Source organism: Heliconius melpomene, chromosome 11 (assembly GCF_056956725.1).
Source record: "Heliconius melpomene rosina isolate 202511_hmr_F chromosome 11, ASM5695672v1, whole genome shotgun sequence".
In the NCBI taxonomy this organism is placed as follows: Eukaryota; Metazoa; Arthropoda; class Insecta; order Lepidoptera; family Nymphalidae; genus Heliconius; species Heliconius melpomene.
Window position 1 is genome coordinate 10,416,696 of NC_140399.1, and position 23,891 is coordinate 10,440,586.

Here is a 23,891-nt window from a genome sequence, read left to right on the forward strand (position 1 = left end):
CACCGAAAATCACAATTAAAGAATAGAAAAGTAAAGTATTAAACATTTTGACTTGCTTTGTTAGATATATGTATAAGTTTTATAGAATTGTGTAATACAGTGACAATATTATAGTGTTTTTTTAATAAAATAATGTGAAGTTAATAAATTTCAATGGTTATAAAAAGTAAGTATTACAATATCACTTTATGGTATTTTTTTATATTTCTTTGTTAATCGATAATATGTACTTACATAATCATTTAACTTAAATGTTGCTAATATGTAAGTAATACTAATGAAACGATACTAAAAAGGAATACCTAAGACTAAATTATTTGATACTTACTAATATTGACCTTAACATATATTAATTCTTTGTATATACTTGTACTCGGCGTTGAGACTCTGCCTACCTTACTACATGTGGGACACCGCGTGAAGCAGAAAAAAATATATAATGTACTTGTATTTATTATTACTTAATGATATTTCTGGCAACGACTATAACCATAACAATAAAATGAACAAAAACAATCTAAATATTTGGACCTAGCCCATGACATTACCGCCATGTGGGATGTCAATGCGACTATCATTGTGCCGATAGTGGTTTCAGTTAACGGTTTAATAGCGAAAAGCCTCGACCAACACCTTAAGAGGCTATCGCTTAGCTGTTGGATCAAGAACCGGATACAGAAGGCAGTATTACTTGAGACGGCACGTATTGTGCGGAGGTTCCTCTCTCTGGAGCCCTAGCCACCGTTGGCTCGGACCCTTGTCCCGCCCTCGGAAGTGTGGTTTTTTTTTAATATTTTCAAATGTATATTTTTTATAATAATGTATATTTAAAAATGTAAAATTGATTAACAAATTTAATAAAAGTATATTCGTAAATGAACAACAAAACTACCAGCAAACAGTGGGGTTACAGCCACGGGGCGAGACCACAACGGGATGGTGGTTATCAGGCACCGCAATGGCCATGATCACCCTTGCTACAATAGTGGGGAACAGTGCTGTGATGATTGCTTTGTTTAAAATAAGAAGAGCTCCATCCCACTATCCGTTGACCAGTCTGGTGTTAGCTGATCTGATGGTGGGACTGATGGTGCAGCCTTTGGCAGCTACGAGGGAACTGTTTGTCTTTAATTTGAGTAAGTTTTATTATTGTATATATTTCTATATTGTGCACTGTAGGCAGAGAATTTTTAGTGCAAGGTCACTCTGGTTCTGGCCAGGAATAAACAAGCCTTTAAAATGATCACCTCGGTTCTTTTTTATGTATAATCAAAATTGCTCCATTATGTCTTGGTTAATCTGATCTACTATATATACCATTAGGTACAGTGTCGAGCGTTAGAACTACTTGACTCGTTCTATTAAAGAACAAGTTCAAATCACATACAAGTAAATTAAATTTCCTTGAGTGGTCAGTCACACGCTTGCGCCCCTACGCCACGACTGGCCTCATTTCTGCAGTTTTTATTACAAAAAAATCCTAGATCTAATTTCTTTTCATAGATCGAGCAATTTGCGCATGCTGGAGTACATTGGACGTGCTATGCTGTACTGCCTCTATACTTTCTCTGTGTGCATTGGGTTGGGAGAGATGGTTTGGTATCACAAACCCTCTAGCTAGAGCGCGTAGAGCAAAGAGAGCTAGACTACTTTCGATTTTAGTATGGCCTATCGCTACTTTAGTGGCCTTACCCAGTGCCTTTATACCTTCTCCAAAACATTTTCATCCTGGAGAATTGGAGAAGGCCTGTTCGGTTAATATTAATGTTGGGTGAGTAATTTATGATAATATATATCTTTTTAAGTCTCCTTATTTTTAGTACGAATTTTGAAGTATTCGGTAGCCTCATATATCAGCGCGGTTTTAATAGTAAATTCCTAATAAACAATGATGGTAAGAATCTTTCTAATGATATAAGATTTAAATATAATATTTAAAAAATATACAGGTATATTTTAAAGTTAAATAAAGAAAAGTGTTTGACGAAATAAAGAAAAAATGTATATGTGAATAATAATGTTTTTTTACAGATATGTTTTCTTCAGTATAACCTTCTCTTTCTACATTCCTGCGACTATGCTTGTCGTTATGTACGGGTTCATACTTCGTGCCCTGTCTGCACCTCTTACCATACGAGCCCACCGTGGAAGATCACCTCGTCCAGAAGGCCAGGTAGAATTCATTCCAAGCTTTTTAAATGTTATTTTCTTCAGGGGATCGAATCCACAACCACTCGATTTTACAGTCACACTTTGTGTTCCTGCGTAACGACTGTCCACAATTATTGTCGTTTATTAGTATATGTAAATTATTTATCAAATATCTCTGCTAAAGATTTTTTTAATTACTTTCATTCCATTTATTTGTTGTATTTTCTTGCAGATTTCACCTGTAAATAATCCACAAAATTCACCTTCAAAGCCAGATGTCGCTAACAATAATCAGGGCATAAAAATGTATGTATTTAACGACTGTCTAAATAATTATTAGTAGATAAATTTGTAATTGGGTAATAATATATATTTTTTTGATTATTCTATTTCACTTTTTTCAGAAATGTCTCCCCTAAAGGATTATATTTGAATTTACCAACTTCAGCCATGGCCTGTACCGCACCGACCACTGGAAAGTGTAGCAATCAGTATGATTTTTTTAGTATTTTTAACAAACGTCGTGCACTACTTTGTTTAATCTGGTTAAAAAAAAACAATTAAAAGACAAAAGAAGAAAGAGAAATTAAATGAAATCGAGGGCCTCGTGGCGCAGAGGCACAAGCTCCTTTTCGGGGGACTAAAATTTTTGCATTCTTTAGCTCTACTAACAAGACACTAAGCTGCGTTGACTTCTTCCACTCAACAGGAAGTATTTCAACGTTGTCTTAAGTCTTAATATTAGTTGCACAGATTCGCTCTGCCTAACCTGCAGTTCGCGGGATACAGCGTGAATCAAAAAAAAAGATCAGAAATTAATAAAAAACTAAGAAGTGTATGTAAATTTTCAGCGCAAATTTCATTGATCGTCAGCGTCGTGCCACTAGGACTATTGTAATGTTGATGGCACTGTTTCTATTCTGCTGGACGCCTTATTTTGTGATATTACCTTTAGGTGAGTATTTTTAGTTAAAATCTAATTGGTTGTAATAATTTGTTATTATATAAATATATGTCTACATTAAAAAAATGTTTTTTTATATTTTTATTGTTATTTGTGTGTGTTTCGTTTTAAAAGATGTAGCTACCTCATTAAAAACTGAATTGAGTGCCAAGTTCAATATCGAATAATACGTCGTTCTCGATTTCATAGATTAAATATTCCGAGATCTATTTGCGTGCCAAGTTCTGTGTTTGTTTGACTAACTATACAATTTGTTTACAAGATTTTTAGGTTAATATATTTAAATTGTATGTAAAATTATATAAGTATATAAATAATCTAAATTACAGATTCACTCTACGATTGCATCTGGGATACGACATGGCAATGGTGTTCTTGGTTGGGTTATATAAATTCGGCGTTAAACCCGCTCGTCTACGCCGCAGCGTCGCCCAGTGTGCGGAGCGCCTTACAGTCTTCGTTAACTAGCTCTGGAGCTAGGAAAAACGATATTCCTCTAACACCTCGTGTGAGAAGAGATTGAGAGTGAGCTTATATGAATAGTAATAATTAGTAACCTAAATAATAATAATAACTTAAATAACATGTTCAGTTTTCAAAAATAAAACAAATCATTAAAATAAATATCCTTTATTTACATTCGATTAGTTCGTGTACATATCTTTGGCATAATCTACCCATTCATATATCGGTCTTTAACATCAAAAATTGCACTCAAAATATCATCAAACATTGGAATCTTTAGATCTATTCTTAATTAAAATTTACAGTAAAACAAATAAAAACAACAGTGAATAATATTATTTACAACTTATTATAAACTTTTCAATTAAAAACAACGAGAATCAACAACGCCGCTTTGTGCTAAATAAATACCAATATCTATATAATTCCTAATTATTTTCGCTCATTTTCTATTTGACGAATTTAGTTCATTAATTTTATTATTTTTCGATTCAAATTAGTACAATAGCAGCAAACAAAAGGAAATTATTTATTAAATTGAGTAATGTTATACAATTGACACTGGAATTATTTTCGCAGGAGCCATTTTAACTAATTTAAGAAAAACTTATAACAAACTCCGAAAGGCAACAAAGAACTGGCTTTAAATGATACTGAAGATATTATAACAAATAAAAAATAACAATGAAGTGTTAACAAGATGGCCGCTAGCGTGCTAAGATGGCGGCGATACACAAAATGGCGGCTGCAAATGGTGGCGCGATGGTACTAGCTCCACCGAAGTCTCTCGCGTCTGGAGAACAAGTCTTGCATGTACAGCGACCGGAGAGACAGTAGCCGGGCTCGTCTTCTTCTGATACACATTCCTTTGGATTGAAGTAAATTTAAAGTGTTTTTAAATAATTTAATGATAGTGATACAAATTAGAAAAATAAAAAAGTTATAATTTTGTAATAAACGGTTGTTTTACTTTAGAAATTGTATTTTTTTTTAATTTGACATAACAACTAAAATAACTAATAAATTGAAACTTTTTACAAACAGGGGTATTTTACTCGAAATAAGAAAATATCTAAACTATAGAATAGAGATAGCTTAGATTAGTTTGCGAGTACATAACTCTCAAACCATTTTTGTTTATAAAATAATAAAATTAGTTTCAGCAATTTATATAAAATTTTTCATATTTTTAAATGAATTTATATGCCAACCACTTATTCAAATGGTCTTGTAAACAAAGTGCCAATTGATCGACACAATTTGTTTATAAGACAAACTGACGTCATAAGCCTAACATGACGACGTTCCTGTCAAAATCGTGAAAACATTGAAACTGAAATTTCAAAAGGTAAAATTACAAGGCATTTTGATGGCGTGAATTGATATAAAAATATTTTTTTCATAGCGGCTTATTACCATCAAAGTGAAATACTTTTCCGAAATTGTTGAAATATCATATTCTTTTCACTTTAACAAACAAGCGTTATATAGCGTTTATAATCTCACCTCATCTCTATTACACTCTTGTCCCGGTCGTTTCCTTCTCCAACACCTCGGAGGATTCCCCACAGCTCTCGCGTCATATGCGCACGCGCATGTACCACCCAAACAGAGGGCAGCTCCAGGGGATGGAGCTTCAGCTATACCAGCTAGTGAATCACATTGAACATCGTATTGACAGGCGTCTTCTAGGGCTTTTGCCGCTATAAATATATAAAATTTATAGTTTATAGAATTAATCTGCAATATAATTGATTTATTTTTATAAATAATATCTTTTTTCTCTGGATAGGGTTCCTCTAGTAAATTATATTAGTATTTGTCGATTGTTGAATTTGTTGTTATTGTCGTATGACATATGACATTGATAGATAATGTACCATTTCTTTTAAGGTTAGTAAATGTATGTAGACATTTGTACAGCTTAGTTTTTAAAACACTATTTTTAAGCTATTTTTTTATAAAGTTACATTATATTGAATAAATTTCATTTAAAAAATTCACAGCCAACTTAAAGCTAAACATTTAAAAAAAAAACCGGATAAATACAATAAAATAAATTAGCTGCTATATTTTAAGTAAAAAGTACTAACAAAGAGACACTTTTTAAAGTGTACATACATTCAACGCAAGCATTAATATCCTGGTTTGCGACCCAGTTGTCTCTGCAGCGGCAGGTGCCACGACACTCCAGACCGACTCCCGCGCACTGGAGCTCGTCCTCACACTCCTCGCCTAACACTGCGTCACGGACACATCTGGAAAATAAGAATTTTATGAATGTTGGTAAATGTAATTTTAAAATTTAGGTATTAAAAACTATTATAGAAGCGATTGCGATTTTCACGATTGTCATTGTAATATCCTGTAAATATTATATTAGGACATAAATATCTAATAATAAATATATCCTACATATAAAAATGAAACTTTTAAACTTTCTTCGGAAATTTATTGTTACATAAAATTTCGACTAGGCCGTCGTAGTGCAGCGGGCTACCGCGTGACAATAACGCCAAGGTAGTGGGTTCGATTCCTACTCTGATAGATAAAACATGGCAATACTCTACCTACTGCTCAACTCGCAATGTCTTGAAAATTCATTGGAAAGTAGAGTTTGCCTACTGTATAGGCAGTATAACTGACACTAGGTTCCTTGTGCCTACTAAGTACAGATATAATCTACAGATGTTACTTAATTTTTCTTCTCTAGTTTGTAATAAGACTTCTATACCTTATTTTTCTCAAATTAAAGTTAAATAACAAGTATATACTGACCTAGTACCGTTGTCCCTCGGACTATACTGTAATTGGCAAGTACAGTAGCCGCGGACACAAAACGCTTGTCTCTCTGTCACAATCTCTCCTAGGAAGCAATTCTGATCCACCACACACCGTTCACCAATTACTATAAGAATAAGTAAAAACATATTTTATATTCGATATGTCTTTAGTAAAAATACTTAACGAAAATAAGTATGTATTAACAGCCAAATTATGGAACCAAAATAAACCAGTTTTCATTATATCACCAACACGCAATGCCTCCAGAATTCGGCAGAAAGTGGGTGACGGAGTGTCTTGACACTAGGTTCCCTCTGCCTATCCTGCTGTGTGCGGGATACAGCGTGAAGCTGATCTTGATAGTATTTAATTGAACACACCATACATATGTTGAAAATTATCAAATTTATTTTAGCTTGGGAATAAAATATGTCTTATTAAACCCTATGGATTACTTTCAATTAAAACAACATCGTTCAATTTAATATTATGTGGGTAGCCAATAATTGTTTTCTATTAGCCAAATAATAATTGTAAATTATCACTAAGTTATCATTAACATATGTAAAAAATCCAAAAAGTTAATAAATCTTTCATGGGCATACGTATATAAAAAACTTCTGCAGTGTATTCTAGGTTTGCCACTTCCAAAATTTAAAATATCTGTAAAAAAATTCTAACAAGTAACGCTTATTACACTGTTCAAGAATATTTAGAAGATAAACATGTATGGAATTAATGTCTATTAAATGAGATGCAGGATAGCTGCCAGCTAATGTAATAGATTGTACCATTGATTTTGAAAAGAGCAACTGTTGAGTTTCTTGCCGGCTCTTCTCAGCAGAACTGTCTTCCGAACCGGTGGTAGCTTTTTGTTCATATGTTCATTCGACGATTCAAAAGTGCTTATAATAAGTTTATTTGAATAAAGAATATTTTGAATTTGAATTTGAATTTGAAATGATAACATAGTGGATGTTAACTAGCCTGCAGTTTCATAACAGCGGTCGGTCTCTAAATGCGCGGTGGGTGCGCACGCGCAAGCCCCGTTGGCGCACTCGGAGTGGACACCCATCGTGGAGTGACACTGTATGTGCTGCACGCAGGCCTCACCGTTGCGGGCCTCTGGAAATGTAAACAGAATATTCTATAAATAAACTTAAATTAAAATCTAGTAGGTAAATACTTATCATATACAAATGCTAGTAGTAATTAGAATGTACCCTTATGTATAATGGTATATAATGAAACATTTTTTTTAAAATCTTTATATTTTATTGTAATTCAATTCATAGCAGATACCTAAACATTTAAAATGAAACTCTAACCGGATTAATCGCATATATTTAGTATTATACATTTTTGGAAACCCGACGTTTTGAACACTTTGCAGTAATTCTGTATCCCGCAGAGCGAAGAAACTAAAATATTAAATATTCCATTTGTCATGTGGAGATCGAACCGACAACCTATCGCCTTTAAAATCTGTGTAATAATCTCGAAAAAAGAGGTTGGCGGGAAGCGGATGGGTCCGAAGAGCTGAGGATCAAGTGTGGTGGCGAGAATTGGAGAAGGCCTATGTCCAGCAGTGGACAAAAGATGGCTGTTGATGATGATGATGATGATGAATCTCGAAAATCTTATTACCTAAACATTATAATTAGTTACCTTTCAAGCATCCCTTATGCGTGCTGTTGACAGCCGCGTACACAAAGCCATCTTTGCACACGCAGTAGCTGCTCTGACGGCAGAACGCGTTGTCTGGACAGTCAATGTCCACGTGGCATATGTTGCCGGTTCTACCTGCGAGAGATTATAAAAAAATATTATTTCTACAACGACAGTGCTCTCGTACATTGAAGGGTAGGAAGGGGAACCTGGGAACCTAGGATTAAAACACACTATTCCGTACATTTCCGTCCTCCATTTTCCGCCGAATGCTAGAATCATTAACACTTATTTAGAAAACGTATAAAAATTTGAACAGGATTTTTATATGTGATTTTTATACGTTTTCTAAATAAGTGAAAATATTTAAAATTTTGTTTCCTGGAGTGGGAATCCAACCCACACGTTTATAAGCTCAAGTTTGTACCCGTGTGCCGCAACTGGCCTCGAATATATAACATAATGTGAAAATTACGAAGCATTTGTGAATAGCCTCCTATTTCGTAACAATGCTAAATTTGCGCTTTCAAATGAGCATCGTGCCTCTATTATCATAGCATTCGGTATTTATTTGAAACAATACAGACAATAGAAATGTATGAAACAATCGTACAACGGAATTATATTATCTAGTCTTATTTAAATTTAAATCTCTGATGGTATGTTGAATGATAGAATTGTGTTATTATTATTTAGGCAATATAATTCTGGTAATCTGATTTTATCCAAAGATTTTGTGAGATTAATTCCCATTAGGCAGAGGGAATCTAGGAACCTAGTGTAAATACCCTTCGTTCCCATTAAGGCACTGCTATTTCCCATTTACTGGAGGAATTCAACACTGCCTATTGTGTGTCTCAGGTAGAGGGAACCTAATTTGTAACACTCTCTTTCCCGCTTTCCAACTAATTTTGGAGTCATTGAGTGGCGGACCTGAACACCATGAGAATAGAACATATTTTATGATTATAATATTACAATGTTGTTTATAGGTTATTTAACTTTTTAAACAAAACAATGTAATATCGCTGCTTTTAAAAAGTTATATAGTAAAAAAAGCGATAAAAATTAGCTTTAAGCTACAATTTTAAGTACTCACAAGCACTTCATTTTAATAGGACGACGACGCGACGTCTCGCCGGTCTCGGTACAAGTACTTTTTGTATACAAATGTAGGTAGTTGATTATTCACTCATAATTATAAATTGACTTATGAAAGTGTATTATATTGTTGTGTTATTGAAGCCAGGCGTGGCGCATGTGTCAAGGGTGTGGTTCGATTGCCATTCAAGGAAATGAAAATCAAATATTTTAATTTTTTCGTTCTGGTATCGAGGCAAAATGCCTTCGGAATTTGACAGAAAGTGAGAACGGAGTGTGTTAACACTGGATTCCCTCTGCCTACCCTACTATGTGCGGGATACAGCGTGAAATAAAATAATCTATGTAGTTATAACACTATATTTAAGTATATTTTTGTTTTAGTCTGTAACATTTTTTTCCTTTTTTTATACTCAAAACCCTTATCTAGGACGGCCTTGCAACTCTCATAGTATCTAAGGTGCGTTTACAAACAATATATAAAATATATAAACATGACAGTTTACACAGAAAATTAGTCTCGAATCTCTATATCATTGTGTCAACCAGCTTATCTTAATTATTCATATAATTGATTATATTGCCCCATTGTTTACTACCGGATTCGACATTGTATAGAGGTTTTATCTATTTACAGTCACACTCAGAAATCTCAATTAGACATCTATATATATAAAAGGACTTGTCCTCACTAACTGAGGTAAGACGCGCGCACAGCCGTAACCGCTGTGCGTAGAAACGTCAAATTTGGACAGATGTTTACTTTTGTAATCTGGACATCCACTAAGAAGGGATTTTGAAAAATTTTAACCCTAAAGGGGTGAAATAGGGGTTGAAAGTTTGTATGGAAAAAAAATTAAATCAGCACCGATATTTATAAAATTTGAAATTTAGATTTTTAAAAGTATTTAATTGAATACGTGTTTCATAGTTTTCTAGAATTCTTCCCCTAAGGGTGCAAATAAGGGGTTGAAAGTTTGTATGGAAAAAATCTTAAATCTCCACCGATTTTTATAAAATTTGAAATTTATACCTTTAAAAATATTTCATTGAACACATGTGTCATGGGTTATTAGAATTCACCCCTAAATACGCAAGCGAAGCTGCGCGCGTCCGCTAGTTAAGTATATGTAAGTAGTGTAGGTTCGATTCCCACTCGAGGAAATGAATTATTTCAGTTTCTCTTAGCCTACATGCCAGTAAGCGAGGTACAGCGTTTCAATTCTTTCTTAAGTAAAACTTAAATTATCTTTAAATTTAAAATAGTATACAAAATGTATGTCCTAAATATTTTAAGACTGATAAGGTAATCGCATGTAGTGTGGTATTTGACACAAAAACTTAAAAAGGTAGAGCCATATTGACTCAGTGATATGTATGTACTTAAAGTATATATAAGGTTTGTCGTTTAGTGATGAAATTTCTTGGTAATAAATATATATTTATATGTATATACATATAGACTAAAACTATCGAGTCGTCGTAAAACGTTACGCAACGGTTGAGGCTTCAATTCCCAATCGGGGGAATGAATTATATTTATTTCCTCGCTCTGGTAACAAGATCAAGCGCGGCGTGCAGCCGATCATCAGTGCGCAATGTCTCGGAAATTTAACGGAGTATCTTCAGACTAGGTTCCTTCTGCTTAACCCGCTATTTACGGGATACAGCGTGAAATTAAAGAAATATTTTTTTTGTGAAAGAATGATTAATTACTTGTTTTATTCGTAACGGGGTAGCCAAAAAGAACGAAATGGAGAGCGCTACAGTCTCTACAATTCTCTTTCGCCTGTCACTGTCATCGACCCTTTCACTCTCTCTCTGTCGCGTCCTCATTTTTTACATGACCTTCCTCCAGTATCTGTCTGTGTCGATACTGTGTTTACGTAGATGTTCAACGGAAATCTCTCCTCGACTCTTTTACCAATGAAAACAATCATTCTTTATAATTACGGAAGATATGCTTCCGCAAAGTTAAAGTTGTTAAAGTATCGAGTGAAGAAACTCTATCCCCCTCTTTCTTACATTAGTGGAAATATAAATATAATTTAAATATCATTCTCACTGCGTCACTAAGGTTTTATGAATGAAATGGTTCTAAAAGACATTCATTTCCTTCTTTTAGAACATTACATTTAACGATTGTCATTTTTCCTACCTGTAAGTCTTTCTTAGAAACACTTTCACGAGAATACGAGAACTTAATTACGGAAATAATATACTTATATGAAAGAACGTAATGTGAGGCCGTAATGGCGCACCGGCACAAAGGATGACTGAACTCGAGGGTTGTGGGTTTGGGTTTGTGGGTTGATTTGTGCAATTTCACGAAAATTGGATAGAAAATCTTATCACAAAGTTCCCTTTGAGGTTGTAAAAAAAATATTTCCGTGAAAAAAAAATGTACAGCATGAAATATTCACATTTACAATTTGAAAGTCAGTTTTTTTGAAATTATTATAGAAAACAGATTATCTATACCAATTCAATTAAACCCAAATAATTAAAATTGCAACCAAAAAAACTATATTAGATACAATAACTATTTTCTTTCACTAAAGAACACACAATTTACTCATATTTAATATTTAGACACTACCCACTCTACCATGACGGTGTAAACACTAGATTATTATTATTATGTAAAAAAACGATACATTCCGTCGAACATTACGCAAGGAACAAAGCGATACGCTTTCACTTTTATTTCACACAATAGGCACACATAACTGAACGTTTCATACATACATACATACATACATGAATACATACATACGTATATATATAAATTGGAACAATTGTACTGACGTATTACTATAAGGATGAATCGATTGTCTTTGTATTGTTTTGAAAATGACATAAGTTCGATTTTTTATTACGTAGGTTAATTAAACTACATTTTAGTTAACAAACTGATCCTCATCCTCAGACAGAAGAATCCTCAGCACTTCATCAATTCTAATCAAGTTCAATCTTCTACTATTAAAAAAACATATATTATACTCACGTTTCTCTGGCCCCTGCGCCCCAACCAGCCCTAAAAGGGTGATGAGTAACCAACACCAAGCAGCCATCCCCACGTCACCCTTCCTCACGTCTAGAACAAGCAACACACAATTAATATTTAAATTAATATATTAAGCCTCCATATTAGAACTGATAAGATAATTTTATCTTGACTTTCGTGATTAATTAAGTGATAGGAAAAATACTTTGCAGTCACGAGATGAAAAGTAGGGGGGAGCGGGTAAAGGGTTTCCTAATGATCAGCTTCACCTGTATATCGCACACAGGCAGAGGGAACCTCGTGTTAAGACACTCTGCTATATAAGGAATAGAACGCGAATCTATAAAAGGAATTATAATTATTTACGTCAAAATTAGGTGTATTAACAATTTACAGATCAATGTTTGCTATAAAATGTTATAAAACCGCAAAAACAAACAATTTCTAAGCACAATGTATAAACAGCATTTAAAATATCACTATATAAATAATAGTTTCCAGTACATAACATTTTTATTAATATAAAATTATTTCTTTCTATTATCTTATGAAATTAGTGTATATTTTTGTTTTTGTTTTTTTCGCACAGATGTATCTACTGCGAGACGGAGGCCTTAGTAGTGAAAAACAAAAATATTAAAAAATCACTTTGTTTATCATAGCTAACATCTTATAAAGTAAAGAAAGGAAATTTTGAAATAATTTTCTGGTCTACTAGTTTCTAGTTTCACACGACAAGCACTCTTCCGTTTCGACAATCTCTAAACTATAATCATACTCATATACCTTATGGTACCTACATACTAACTACTAAGAAAGTGCACGAAATTGAGTTTAAATATCGACGAAGCGGATCTAAATTATTACTTGGGAAATGGTTTCAAATATTTGACTTGCTTTTTTTTGTATATTTATATGTTTCTTTTCTTTTTTTTGGCAAATACTCAAATAATTGCAAGGTTCTGTTCAGTCCTGGCGCTGACGCATCAACCCCAAGTTTCCTTTGCCTGCTCTGCTATAAAAAAGTTCTGTGTGCCAAACTTCAATCAATAGTAGTTCTATGTATAGCTAATCGAAGGTTCCAAATTACTAATTTTAGATACGTATATTAATGTTATTTTGTCTGAGCTAAGTAGGCACTTGTATATGGTAGCAGGCTTCGATACATGGTCTTCGAGTGGGAATCGAACCCGCACCCCTGTGTCCCTTGCCGAAATAAATTATATCCGGGATACACTGTGAAACTAAAGAAAATACAAAATTATATAGCAATTAATATTAAAGCAATTCAAAATTATAACTCCAACTCAACAATAGCTTATTAAATCTGACATTATCAACACTAACAGATAGTATGTAATAAGTCGAATACAATTATATTACACAATTCAAAACAAATTGGAGTTAGATATAAAGAAAAAAGTATCACGATCGATCGTGACCGACAACGGATCTATGTTCATGGATAACGAAAGGCGTTTAGTTAGGCTGTTTTCATACATAGCGTTTAAAAGTTTGATGTGCCATAGGAATCCTGGGAACCTAAAGTTAAGGCACTCCGTTCTCTGTTAGGATATCTCAGTTCTCCACTTTCCGCCGAATTCTTGAGGCTTGACCCTCCGTCACGTTTATAGTCGCACCCTTATGCCCCTATACCATGACAGCCTGGTTTATTCTTTGACTATGGCGTGTCGAGCGTGCCAGTTGAGCACTAAACCCTTCGCTAATATCACGTTGTATGAATACCACATGAAGGTAGGAACCGAATCTACGATTATTTATGATCATTTATAATTTTTATTCAAAAAATTCATAATTGTACAGTATGTAAGCAGCCTATAACTTTTAATATTATTTGTTATACAATTGGAAAGCCTCTAGACTCCACAACCGTATAAAATAAAGTAATACACGAAGATGTCTATTGTAAAAATATTAATATTTAGTAGCTAAACTAAAACTTGGGGCCGCAAGAAGTAACTAACAATTATTTAATTTCTAGAAAGATTTAATTTCTAAACATTTAGTTACCGTCTGGATATAATATTCTTATATTTATTTTTGGGAATAAGAAAAGGAATTATTTTCATTTTTATTAGAATCACGCTTTCTGCTGCATAGGTATAATTGGGTAATCAGAGAGAACCGTCTCTTCAGACATTCCGTTCTAAATGTCCCATCAAATATTCGATACATTACGTGTATTACCTTGTTAATATAATTAATTTCCCCAAGGCAGGAATCGAACCCACAAATGTCTCATTTACAATCAGGCTATTTACAGCATCATAACGACAAGTATTCTTCAAAAATATATAATACGATTTTTAAAGGCGATAACTAAAAAAAAATCGTATAATAGTTATCTTTATTTACATCCAGTTTGAAGAACCGTATCAATGTTATCGGTAATGAGATATTTTATCTAAAAACACGTATTTACATAGAAACTACACGAAAACTGATAATATTTTATAATATCTAATAGGAATCCATTTAGGAATATTTTTATTTGTTATGAACGTTTATAGCGGCGTTGTGCTGCGTCACTCAACACATTTCGGCGGAGAGTGACGAACGGAAGTGTCTTAATAGGAACGTAATGCCTCGAAAAATTCGTTGGGAAGTTCAGAACGAACAACTCTAGGTTCCCCCAGCCTTCTCTGCTAAATTATATTCATTTCTAATAAAATATAATATTTTCTTCTTTCTAAGAACACATTGCATAATGCTAGTGTTCTATAGATAGCTTTTACAACGTCTCCTCAACAATTCTCTCAGTTAATATCCGTTGACCGTGACGTCCCGTACGTCTGGTATGGCAAGTTGAACTAGACTAGACTATAATAAGAAATAGTTAGTATATATTTTTTTTCAGGTTTACGCTATATCCTATACTTAGCAGAGTAGGCAGACGGCTAGTGTTAAAACATTCCGTTCCCCACATTCCAATGAAGTTTTGGAGGAATGGAACAAGGATTTTTCCAAATCTTCCATTAATAAATCTGCATAATGATATTTTTATATTTAATATTTTCATTTTCTCGCTCTTGTTGCTTCCTCTTGCTCTTCGGTATGTTAGTACGACAATTCTGTTTTTTACTCTATGAGACATGGGACACGGTGAGCGATTTCATTTGTGGTTTATACTTCCGTTAACTTTGATTACGCTAAAAATTATCTCGATATAATCTATTACTTTTATCATGCTTTACCTACTGCTTTTAGAGTGAGACCTCCCGGACGCCCAAGGAAGCGCTGGTTGGATATCGTGATGCAGAACATGAGAGCCAATGGTCTAACCACCGAGGACTCAAAAGACCGTGCAAAGTGGAGTAGGTTGAGTAGGAAGGCAGACCCTGGCAATAGCCGGGATCAATGCCAGGAGGAAGAAGAGTGCTTTACCTATTGTTTTTTTTATTATTATTTTTTATTGAAATGAGTTTACCAACATAAATAAATATAGTAAGTTTCTAAATATTACATATTTGTCTAAATAATATTAAAGAGAATGTATAGTGATCGAATTCTCTGCCAAATTAAAACAAAAATCTGTCAACAAAGTTATGAATCACTTAACTTTATAAGAACCATTTATGAATCACTAACTTATAACTAAGTTCATCTTTATCATACAGGAAGGATTAAGCTTGGAAAACAAAGTGACGCATCACCAAGATCTCTCCAAGATTTCAATCCACTGAAGTGGAAAACACTGGTCACTAAAAAGCCATCATGATTGAACACCATATTAAATTACAGTTAAGGCCAGTGGCGCAGGGCCACAAGTGTGTGGCTCCAAACACAACTGGTTGTGGGTTCCATGACCACTCGCGGAAATTAAATATTTAATATTTTCATATATTCGCTCTGCTGTCGAGGCAAAACGCGGCGTTAAGTTCCCCACGCAACACACAATGCTTCTATAATTTGTCGGAAAATAGAGAACGGAATGTCTAAACAATAAGTTTACTCTACTTACCCTGCTGTATGCGGGATAAAGCGTGATAAACAAAAAAATGAGATAACAGGAAGTTCATCCTCATCTCACACAGCATCTGGCTGCCGTTGCCATCTTAATTGAAATACCGCTAACTAATATAACCGAAAGAGATCAATTTGCACAGTTTCACCAAACTTATCGTGCTTTCTAAATCTTTACGGTTTGCGAGTTAATGTGTAACAGACTAACAGCCAGGGTAATTCGATACTCGCGTGGAAAAGTTTTAAGGATTTATACGATAAAAGTTAGCTTAAATTTATTTAAATGAGGCCTGTCGTGCTGAGGCTAAAGTGGGTTCGATTCTCACTCGAGGAAATGAAAAGTTTAATATTTTCCTTTCTTTGCTAGCAATGCAAATGTCTCCAGAATTCGCGGGAAGTGGGAAACGGTTGTATCTAAATGGAATGGACTATCTTAAAACTAGGTTCCCAGGTTCCCTTTGCCTATCTCGCTTTATGCGTGATTCAGGCTAAATCTTAAAAGCCGGGTACACGTTGAATCCATGGATTACTAAGTAGTTTCTTCTCTTATACATTTTCTTATTGAAATTGTAAATTAAAAATCACGTTTTTATTAAATAAAAATTACCGTAAGCGTGGTATATCCAGGTATAATAAATAATCCAATCTTTTCAAGTACACCATTCAAAACAACACAAAATTTCACAGAATAACAGAAAAAATAGAAATTTAATATAGAAGTTAAGTAAATATTTTAACTAAAATGACTTAAAACATAAAAAATAACAGAATAAATAGAATTTTCATATAGAATTTAAGTAAATATTTTAATAACTAAAATGGCACAAAACATATACAAGTACACAAGAAACACTAGCACTAACTGATTGTCCTTATCAAATGACCGAAACACGATAATGCGAATTTGATTCATAGATTACTCACGCTTTATCATGAGAATAGCTATGAATAATGATATCTAGACACTTATGGCACAGTTGTTAAGACTATATGAGAATACAATAGTTGTGAATTCGAATACTGATAAGGGGTAAAATTAAATTCATTTTATTACGAATTCATAACAGATGTTTCTTCTGTCTGTCCATGAAAAATATATGACAAAATGTACTATTAGGGGCCTTGATTTATGTAATAGAACCCAAAGTACTCGTAATGTTTTTAAAATTTTTGTCTACTGTGCGTTTGGTCTCGCTAAACTCAGAAACGGCTTAACCTATTTAAATGCAGTTTTCACTGTTGTATTTTGGCAAACTTCCTTTATATCGCTTATATTTTATTCTTTATATCTCTTACATTTAGTGTTTATTTTATTTCCATAAATATAAAAGATATGGCTGAAACTTTAGCTATCATTATTAATGCTTTTAGATTACGAAAATAATTCAAATGAGTAAATAAATAATTATATAGAACAAGCGGGCGAACCCACGAGCGGGTCACTAGTATATATATCTATATATGTATATAACTAGTAATTAAGACTAGAGTGACAGCAGGTGGATAGGATATAACGGAACCGGCCGCACTGATCTTGAACGAGTGTTCTAGAATTTATATTATTTTTTTATAGGTAGCATATACAATGATATTCGTCGTTACAATACTTTTCTTGTCGACACATTTTAGTTTAACTTTGTCTTTTGGACTAGTGGTTAGTGAATGTGGCCTTAGCCTAAGTTCGTAGGTTTGATAGCCCGATTATTGAATAATTTTATAATTACAATAAATGTAATTGAAAAATAACACACAAGAGGGTAGGCGGAGGGAAGCTAGTGTTAAAACACTCCGTTCCCCATTTTTTTACGAATGAATTATCACTAATATTATGAATGTAATTATCACCGTATATTATCAAATATATGGTTTGACGTTAAGTTTACTACTTATTAGCTAAAATAAAAAAGAGCAAGGAAACTATTCATTCTGCCAATTCGGAAATCAAACCTACGAGCATCGCATTTACAGTCAGATCGGTCCCTTTGCTCTACGACGGCCTTAGTGAGTTTAATCACTAAATGAATAATAAAATAGAGAATGGAGTAATTTTCACTTAATGGTTTTCAATCAATATCATAATTAACAATGCCGTGTAATGATACTGCCGTGGCGTAGGTTACTAGGGTACCAACACAAGGGTTGAGGTGTTCGATTCCCACTCAAGTAAATGAATTTACTTAATTTCCTCCATCCATAAAAGCGCGGTGGTGATATGTTCTTTTAATATAAATAATATAAATATTAACATTTAAATGAAATATTAATATTCTTGTCATTCCACAAAAAAATTAAAAAAAAACACATTCACTTCGAATCATAGTTGGAAAATAAAAAAGTATTAGAGTTTTCTATTTGATTTTGCACCGCGCTTTGTAGTCTAGGAGGTCAAATCAATATAAGCGACGACCTTAGAAAATAAGAGGCAATACCGAGTATGTGCACGTACTCGTAGTAGATACGCCGTTGTGAAACGGTCAAGGAAAAAATATTCACATCACTTTTAAAGTCTTAACTAATTTTGTTTGTTACGTACTTAAATGATTGTTTTGTCCTTATATTTTGTAATCGTAAGTATGGACGAAGTTATATTCTTTGTTTTTTTACAAAATTATGAATAAAAGGTTGTTCAAAAATAACGGTATGTCGCTGTATCCCGCACATAGCAGGATAGGCAGAGGGATACCTAGGAACATAGTGTTACGAGAATCCGTTCCCATTGAGACACTTCCGTTCCGTCTGATGCATTATTTAACATAAACCGTAACTTCATACAATGATATTCCTTCCCCTTAAATCTACATTTCGGTTGCATGTTCCATACACAAAAACGTATTTAATTAACTAATAGAGACAAGTAAGAAATATTAAGCTTTTTTGGGAACTCTATAAACAATATTCTTGATACATTTTTTCAGTTCCACACTTCATATCACATAATAGATCTCAATATTCTATACTATCTATACTAATATAATAAAGCGGAAGAGTTTGTTTGTTTGTTTGTTTGTTTGAACGCTAAGATCTCTGGATCTACTGGTCCGATTTACTTTGTTTTTGTTTTGTATGAAAGCTGCATTCTTCAGAAGTGCTATAGGCTATATAACATAACATTACACATATATACTAATAAATTAAAATACTTTCTAATTTGACATGCAATTTATTCTGCCATGTTAATAACAACCGTCGTCGCTACGCGACCGCGTTCGTTACCGCGTCATTTTGATATCCATCCTTATGAAAATAAATATAATAGTCACTTTTAGCATTTTATCTAGATTGAAATTATATTTTACTGTATAACATACTAATAAATAATTAAGGAGATGTCACTGATTCGAAATGTACCTAGCCTACGGGCGGCATAGAATGAGTATGACCGACGCGAAAATATTCTTTTAGTTCAAGTAGGCGTAGCCGCGTCCGGGTCCACTAGTTCTTATATATATTTGACAATTTTTAAATTAAATTACTAAATGAAGTTAATTTTAAACGCCTCATTCACATAAGTATATTCACAAAGCCAAAACAATATATTGTTAAGATCCAATAAATAATTTTACCAAATGAGAAAATTTAATGGTTCCACACTAAGTCTTGATTTATCACGCTTTTTTCTGGTAAACCTTGAGAATGAGACTTCCAAAAATGTTTCAAACAAAGCGGTTCTTATTTTGCTAATCGATTTCTAGCTTGGCCGTGAAATTTATAATTAATTTCTGTCGCCTTTCGTTTGCTCTACATTTCACGATCGTTAATGACGATTTGGTCGAGATCATTAAATTATAATTAGTAATGACTGTAAAAGTATGGTTAGTGTGACATTTTAAATGAAAATATTGGAAATGAAATAAATAAAATTAGCTTCACGCTGTATCCCACACTGCTACCTTGCTGCCGAGGGGACCTAGTGTTAAGACACTCCGTTCCCCACTTTCCGCCGAATTTTTGAGTATTGCACGATGGCCTCTTATTCGGACGACCTCACATTTAAGTTGTCAGAAAATCATCTTTTTAAATACGCTATTTTAGCAATCATAAATTTAAAGCGTGCGAAGTAAGGATAGAAAGGTAGTGAAAATATTTCATATATTTACACAGAACGTCGTTACGTATGTAGGTCTTTGAAATATAAAACAGATCTGTCGACGTTTTTATAGCGCCAGAGAGATATGCGAGACTACTACTGACCAACTGACCGACAGCTCGTTAAACAGTGCTTGTAAAACCTGATCGATTAATGTATGAACAACTGTTATATATAATTATACTTTTAGGTTTTTAGGGTTCCGCACCTCAAAAGGGGATTACGGAACCCATATAGGATCACTGTGTTTACCGTCTGTGCTTCTGTCGACCTTTTGTCTGGAGATAAGGTCTACAGTCCTTAGAAGCACAGAAAAGAAGCTAAGTCGAAGCAATCAAAGGATACGAGCATTTATGCATTGATTTCATTGCATTTTCTATGAAATTCTATATGGTACATTCGGTGGACCTTATACAGTTATCTATAGTTATAAACTTTGGCACAGAACAGAACAGAAACTTTGACACAGAACTTACAAATAAAGCAAAAAAGTCCTAAAAGTGACATTTAAAAAAAATCAGCACAAATTTATATTTGTAGTTCATTTCATACAAAACGGGTGCATATGGGCATATGCAAAAAAAATGGGCACAAACGTAAATTTGCCAACTTTTATAAATTGTACTTCCCGTTAATTTTAATTGATAAGGAAGCCTCCGTGGGCGAGTCCGAGGTCCGGTGCTTAATTAAATAAAGTTAATTGTGATTAAGACTGTATAAAATAAAATAAAAACAAATTTTTAATTGATTACTCCTCTGATCTTATATTTCTACTTATTTTTTTAGAAGCCGTTATATTTAAAAAAAAATACATTCGAATTGATCACCTGCTTTTCTTACAGAAGTCGGTTAAAAAATGTAATTTAAAAGCGATAAAATTGTTAGTTAACTTTAATAAGTACTTAAATTACTAAAGGTATTAAAGGTAAAATTGCAATTATTTGTGGTCTTTAGGCAAAGTTATACCACGTACAATTTTGACTAGTACAATAAAAAGTTATGGAAATTTTGTTATTATTTTTTTAATTTAATCTATAAAAATAATAAAAAAATATGATATATTTTAAGCAGCGCCACCTATCTGGTTAGACTGAGAACTCATATCCATATAAAATATAATGTATTTTGGGGAAACCCCACACGCTATTGAGCTGAACTGATAATATTTTAAAATTACATAAAAAAATGCATTTAATAAATTTATTAAAATTAACAAGCAAAATATTAACTATTAATTAATATCTTTAATTTCTTAGTATGTATTATAGTAGTTCACATATTTAAACTATATTATCTAAACTGTTTAACTAACTGACTAAAAGTTTTTTTTATATAAAAAATAAAATTATTAATTTATAATTATGATTATATTTTATAAAAAATATATTAAAATAAAAATAAATTGTTACAACATTCCAAATACTTTATTTATGCTCCTAGTTCTTAATAATATCAAAAACTAAAAAAAATCACTAAACAAAAATAAATTGCATATTGACAAAATTTACAAAAATTATTATAGATGCTTTCAATGCACATCCCTGGTGGGGATCGAACCCACGACCTTTGGATTAGAAGTCCAACGCGCTATCCTCTGCGCCACAGGGACAATGAGAAAGGTGTTGAAAATGTTTAATAGTTGTTTTTACACTTTTAAGTGTTATTCTACATTTAGGAAAAAGAAATGCATTTTTAGATAACGTAAAATAAGTAGTTTATGGAGATTTCAACCCGTGACCTTTTCGTATTGCATAAGTTGTATAAATTTACAGCGGCATTGTTTGTAAACGTGATGGTGGGTTCCTCCATATTCTGGTAAAAGACAAAGCACAGCATTGGGTTCCACCACTCAACATAATGTCTTAATAGTTGAGCGGAAAGTGGAGAACTGAGTGTTTTGATATTAGGTTTTCTCTGCCTACCCTGTTGTGTATGCGAGTATTGGCGGGTTGACACGCTCGAAGCGTCATAAATAAAGAACTGAACTGAACTGAGAAATGGCGGAAAAGCTAAAAAAAGAGTAGGTAGAAAAATAATGCAGCTATGCATTTTTTTTTAAGATGGTAAAAGAATTATAGCGCTTCTTCTTCTTATGAGAACGACAAAAAGAAGATAAATGTTACCCCTGCGTGGGAACCGAACTCAGAACTGTCGCGATCACAGTCAGTCGGCCGGTCGGCCAAGACGGCCTTTATGTTTTAATAGTAAAAAAAAACCCGTAGAGTACGAGTCCGACTCGCCCACCGACGGTTCCGTACCAATTTTAAGATTGTAGATCAACAGGAAGTACAACTTATACAAGTTGAAAAATCTAAGTTTGGACGCACTCATTTTTTATGAAATGAACTATAATTATAAGATAGTTTGTATTTGTAATAAAAATATAAGTTTACATTTTTCGAATTGTTTTCCTTTATTTGTATTGTAAGTTTTTAGCTCATATCAAATTTCATACGAACTTTATAGAAATTGCTGCAAAAACGAAACTTAAAAGCTCCAATCTTTTGACTATATTAATATATAGAAGTTTTATTTCTTGTAGCAACAAGTCACCACCCATAGACTTTAATATTTGATATTAATTTCATCTTAATATGTCCACGCGATCTCGAAATAAATGTTCGGACGGACGGACAGCAAACCTATCCTATACGGATTCCGTTTTATCCTTTTGAGGTACGGAACCCAAGAGAGTATTTTTATTAATCATTTTTCATATATAACTCTTACTAAGTATTAATTTTTATTTGGCTTATTCAGAATCAGTACTTTGCTCTACATTTGTCCTACGCACTTGCGTTACACAACTGTGGGCGTTGTTATTTATTCATATGTTTGGCCATAATGGGTAAACAATTTTAATGTAATTGTTTGATTTGTAGTATAAAATAGTGATATATTTTAACTTTTATTTTTATTTTAAACTAGCGGCCCGCCCGCGGCTTCGCCTGCGTAAATTACGTTATTATTAATTTCTGTCTTCATGAGTACCTTACGTCCTATAAGCAACGTCCATGCAATATTTGAGACTCCTAGCATTTGTAGTAACGAAGTTTTATACAAACTTTCAACCCCAAAAACAACCCCTTAGAAGTCGAATATTGCAAATTCCCGTCTTAGCGAGCACCTACGTCCTATAAGTAACTCCTGTGCAACATTTGAGATTCCTAGCACATGTAGTTTCTGAGATTTCGTGATGAGTGAGTGACCTTTCGATTTTATATATATAGATTACATGGTTCCAGTTGAGAAGTATCGATCTGTAGGGGTAATGGTTGTGGGTTTGATTTCGGAGGATCATTTACTTTTAATGTATTTAATTCGGATAGTAGAAAACAGAATAATGTATTACTACGTTTTTTATACTGTAATTTCTTTGAAAATAAAAATAAAATGATGTCCTAGTCGCTTAAAATCATAAGGGCCAATCTTCTATAGTTCAAGTACGAAATAAATTGCGTATCCACAAGCACTCATGAATCACCCAAGGTTACTTTATATGGCTTACTTTATAGCTAATCTTTACCACCCAGGTAGAACCCCCACCATTAAAGTTAATGAAAACAATTAAAATATATTTAACAAATATTTTATAATTGTTCTTGAAAAGGTCAGTATTAAAAGGGCTAATTATGAAAACTGTACTAACGCTATCATCACGCCCATTCTTTACTAATTGT

General features: G+C 33.2%; 2 protein-coding genes and 1 non-coding gene across 6 annotated transcripts in view; 1 reads left to right on the forward strand and 2 right to left on the reverse strand.

Annotated features, from left to right (window-relative positions):
- On the forward strand, positions 1-4,448 carry LOC146534839 (5-hydroxytryptamine receptor 1D-like). 3 transcript variants are annotated; one of them, XM_085192387.1, is made up of 9 exons: positions 1-166; positions 896-1,136; positions 1,504-1,771; positions 2,032-2,173; positions 2,384-2,457; positions 2,556-2,642; positions 3,003-3,106; positions 3,445-3,640; positions 4,160-4,448. In XM_085192387.1, exons 2-8 carry the CDS (start codon positions 959-961, stop codon positions 3,636-3,638), a joined length of 1,047 nt encoding a protein of 348 aa, XP_085048513.1. In that variant the 5' UTR covers positions 1-166; positions 896-958; the 3' UTR covers positions 3,639-3,640; positions 4,160-4,448. The 3 variants fall into 3 exon arrangements, with proteins under 3 accessions (XP_085048513.1, XP_085048511.1, XP_085048512.1); XM_085192385.1 differs by having other exon boundaries at positions 903-1,136; XM_085192386.1 differs by having other exon boundaries at positions 914-1,136.
- LOC146534840 (uncharacterized) overlaps positions 3,730-23,891 on the reverse strand; it is a 25,773-nt gene continuing 5,611 nt past the window's right edge. The window contains exons 1-8 of one of the 2 annotated variants that reach the window (XM_085192389.1): positions 16,732-16,939; positions 12,141-12,230; positions 8,033-8,167; positions 7,352-7,489; positions 6,359-6,488; positions 5,702-5,838; positions 5,087-5,283; positions 3,730-4,446 (exon numbers count right to left, since the gene is read on the reverse strand). In XM_085192389.1, coding sequence (XP_085048515.1) covers positions 4,288-4,446; positions 5,087-5,283; positions 5,702-5,838; positions 6,359-6,488; positions 7,352-7,489; positions 8,033-8,167; positions 12,141-12,207 — 963 coding nt within the window. In that variant the 5' untranslated portion in view covers positions 12,208-12,230; positions 16,732-16,939 and the 3' untranslated portion in view covers positions 3,730-4,287. Of the gene's footprint in view, positions 4,447-5,086; positions 5,284-5,701; positions 5,839-6,358; positions 6,489-7,351; positions 7,490-8,032; positions 8,168-12,140; positions 12,231-16,731; positions 16,940-23,891 lie in introns of those variants that run through there. The other variant, XM_085192388.1, reaches the window with a different exon arrangement.
- Positions 21,748-21,820, reverse strand: TRNAR-UCU (transfer RNA arginine (anticodon UCU)). Its single transcript has one exon. It is a non-coding gene; the product is annotated as a tRNA-Arg (tRNA).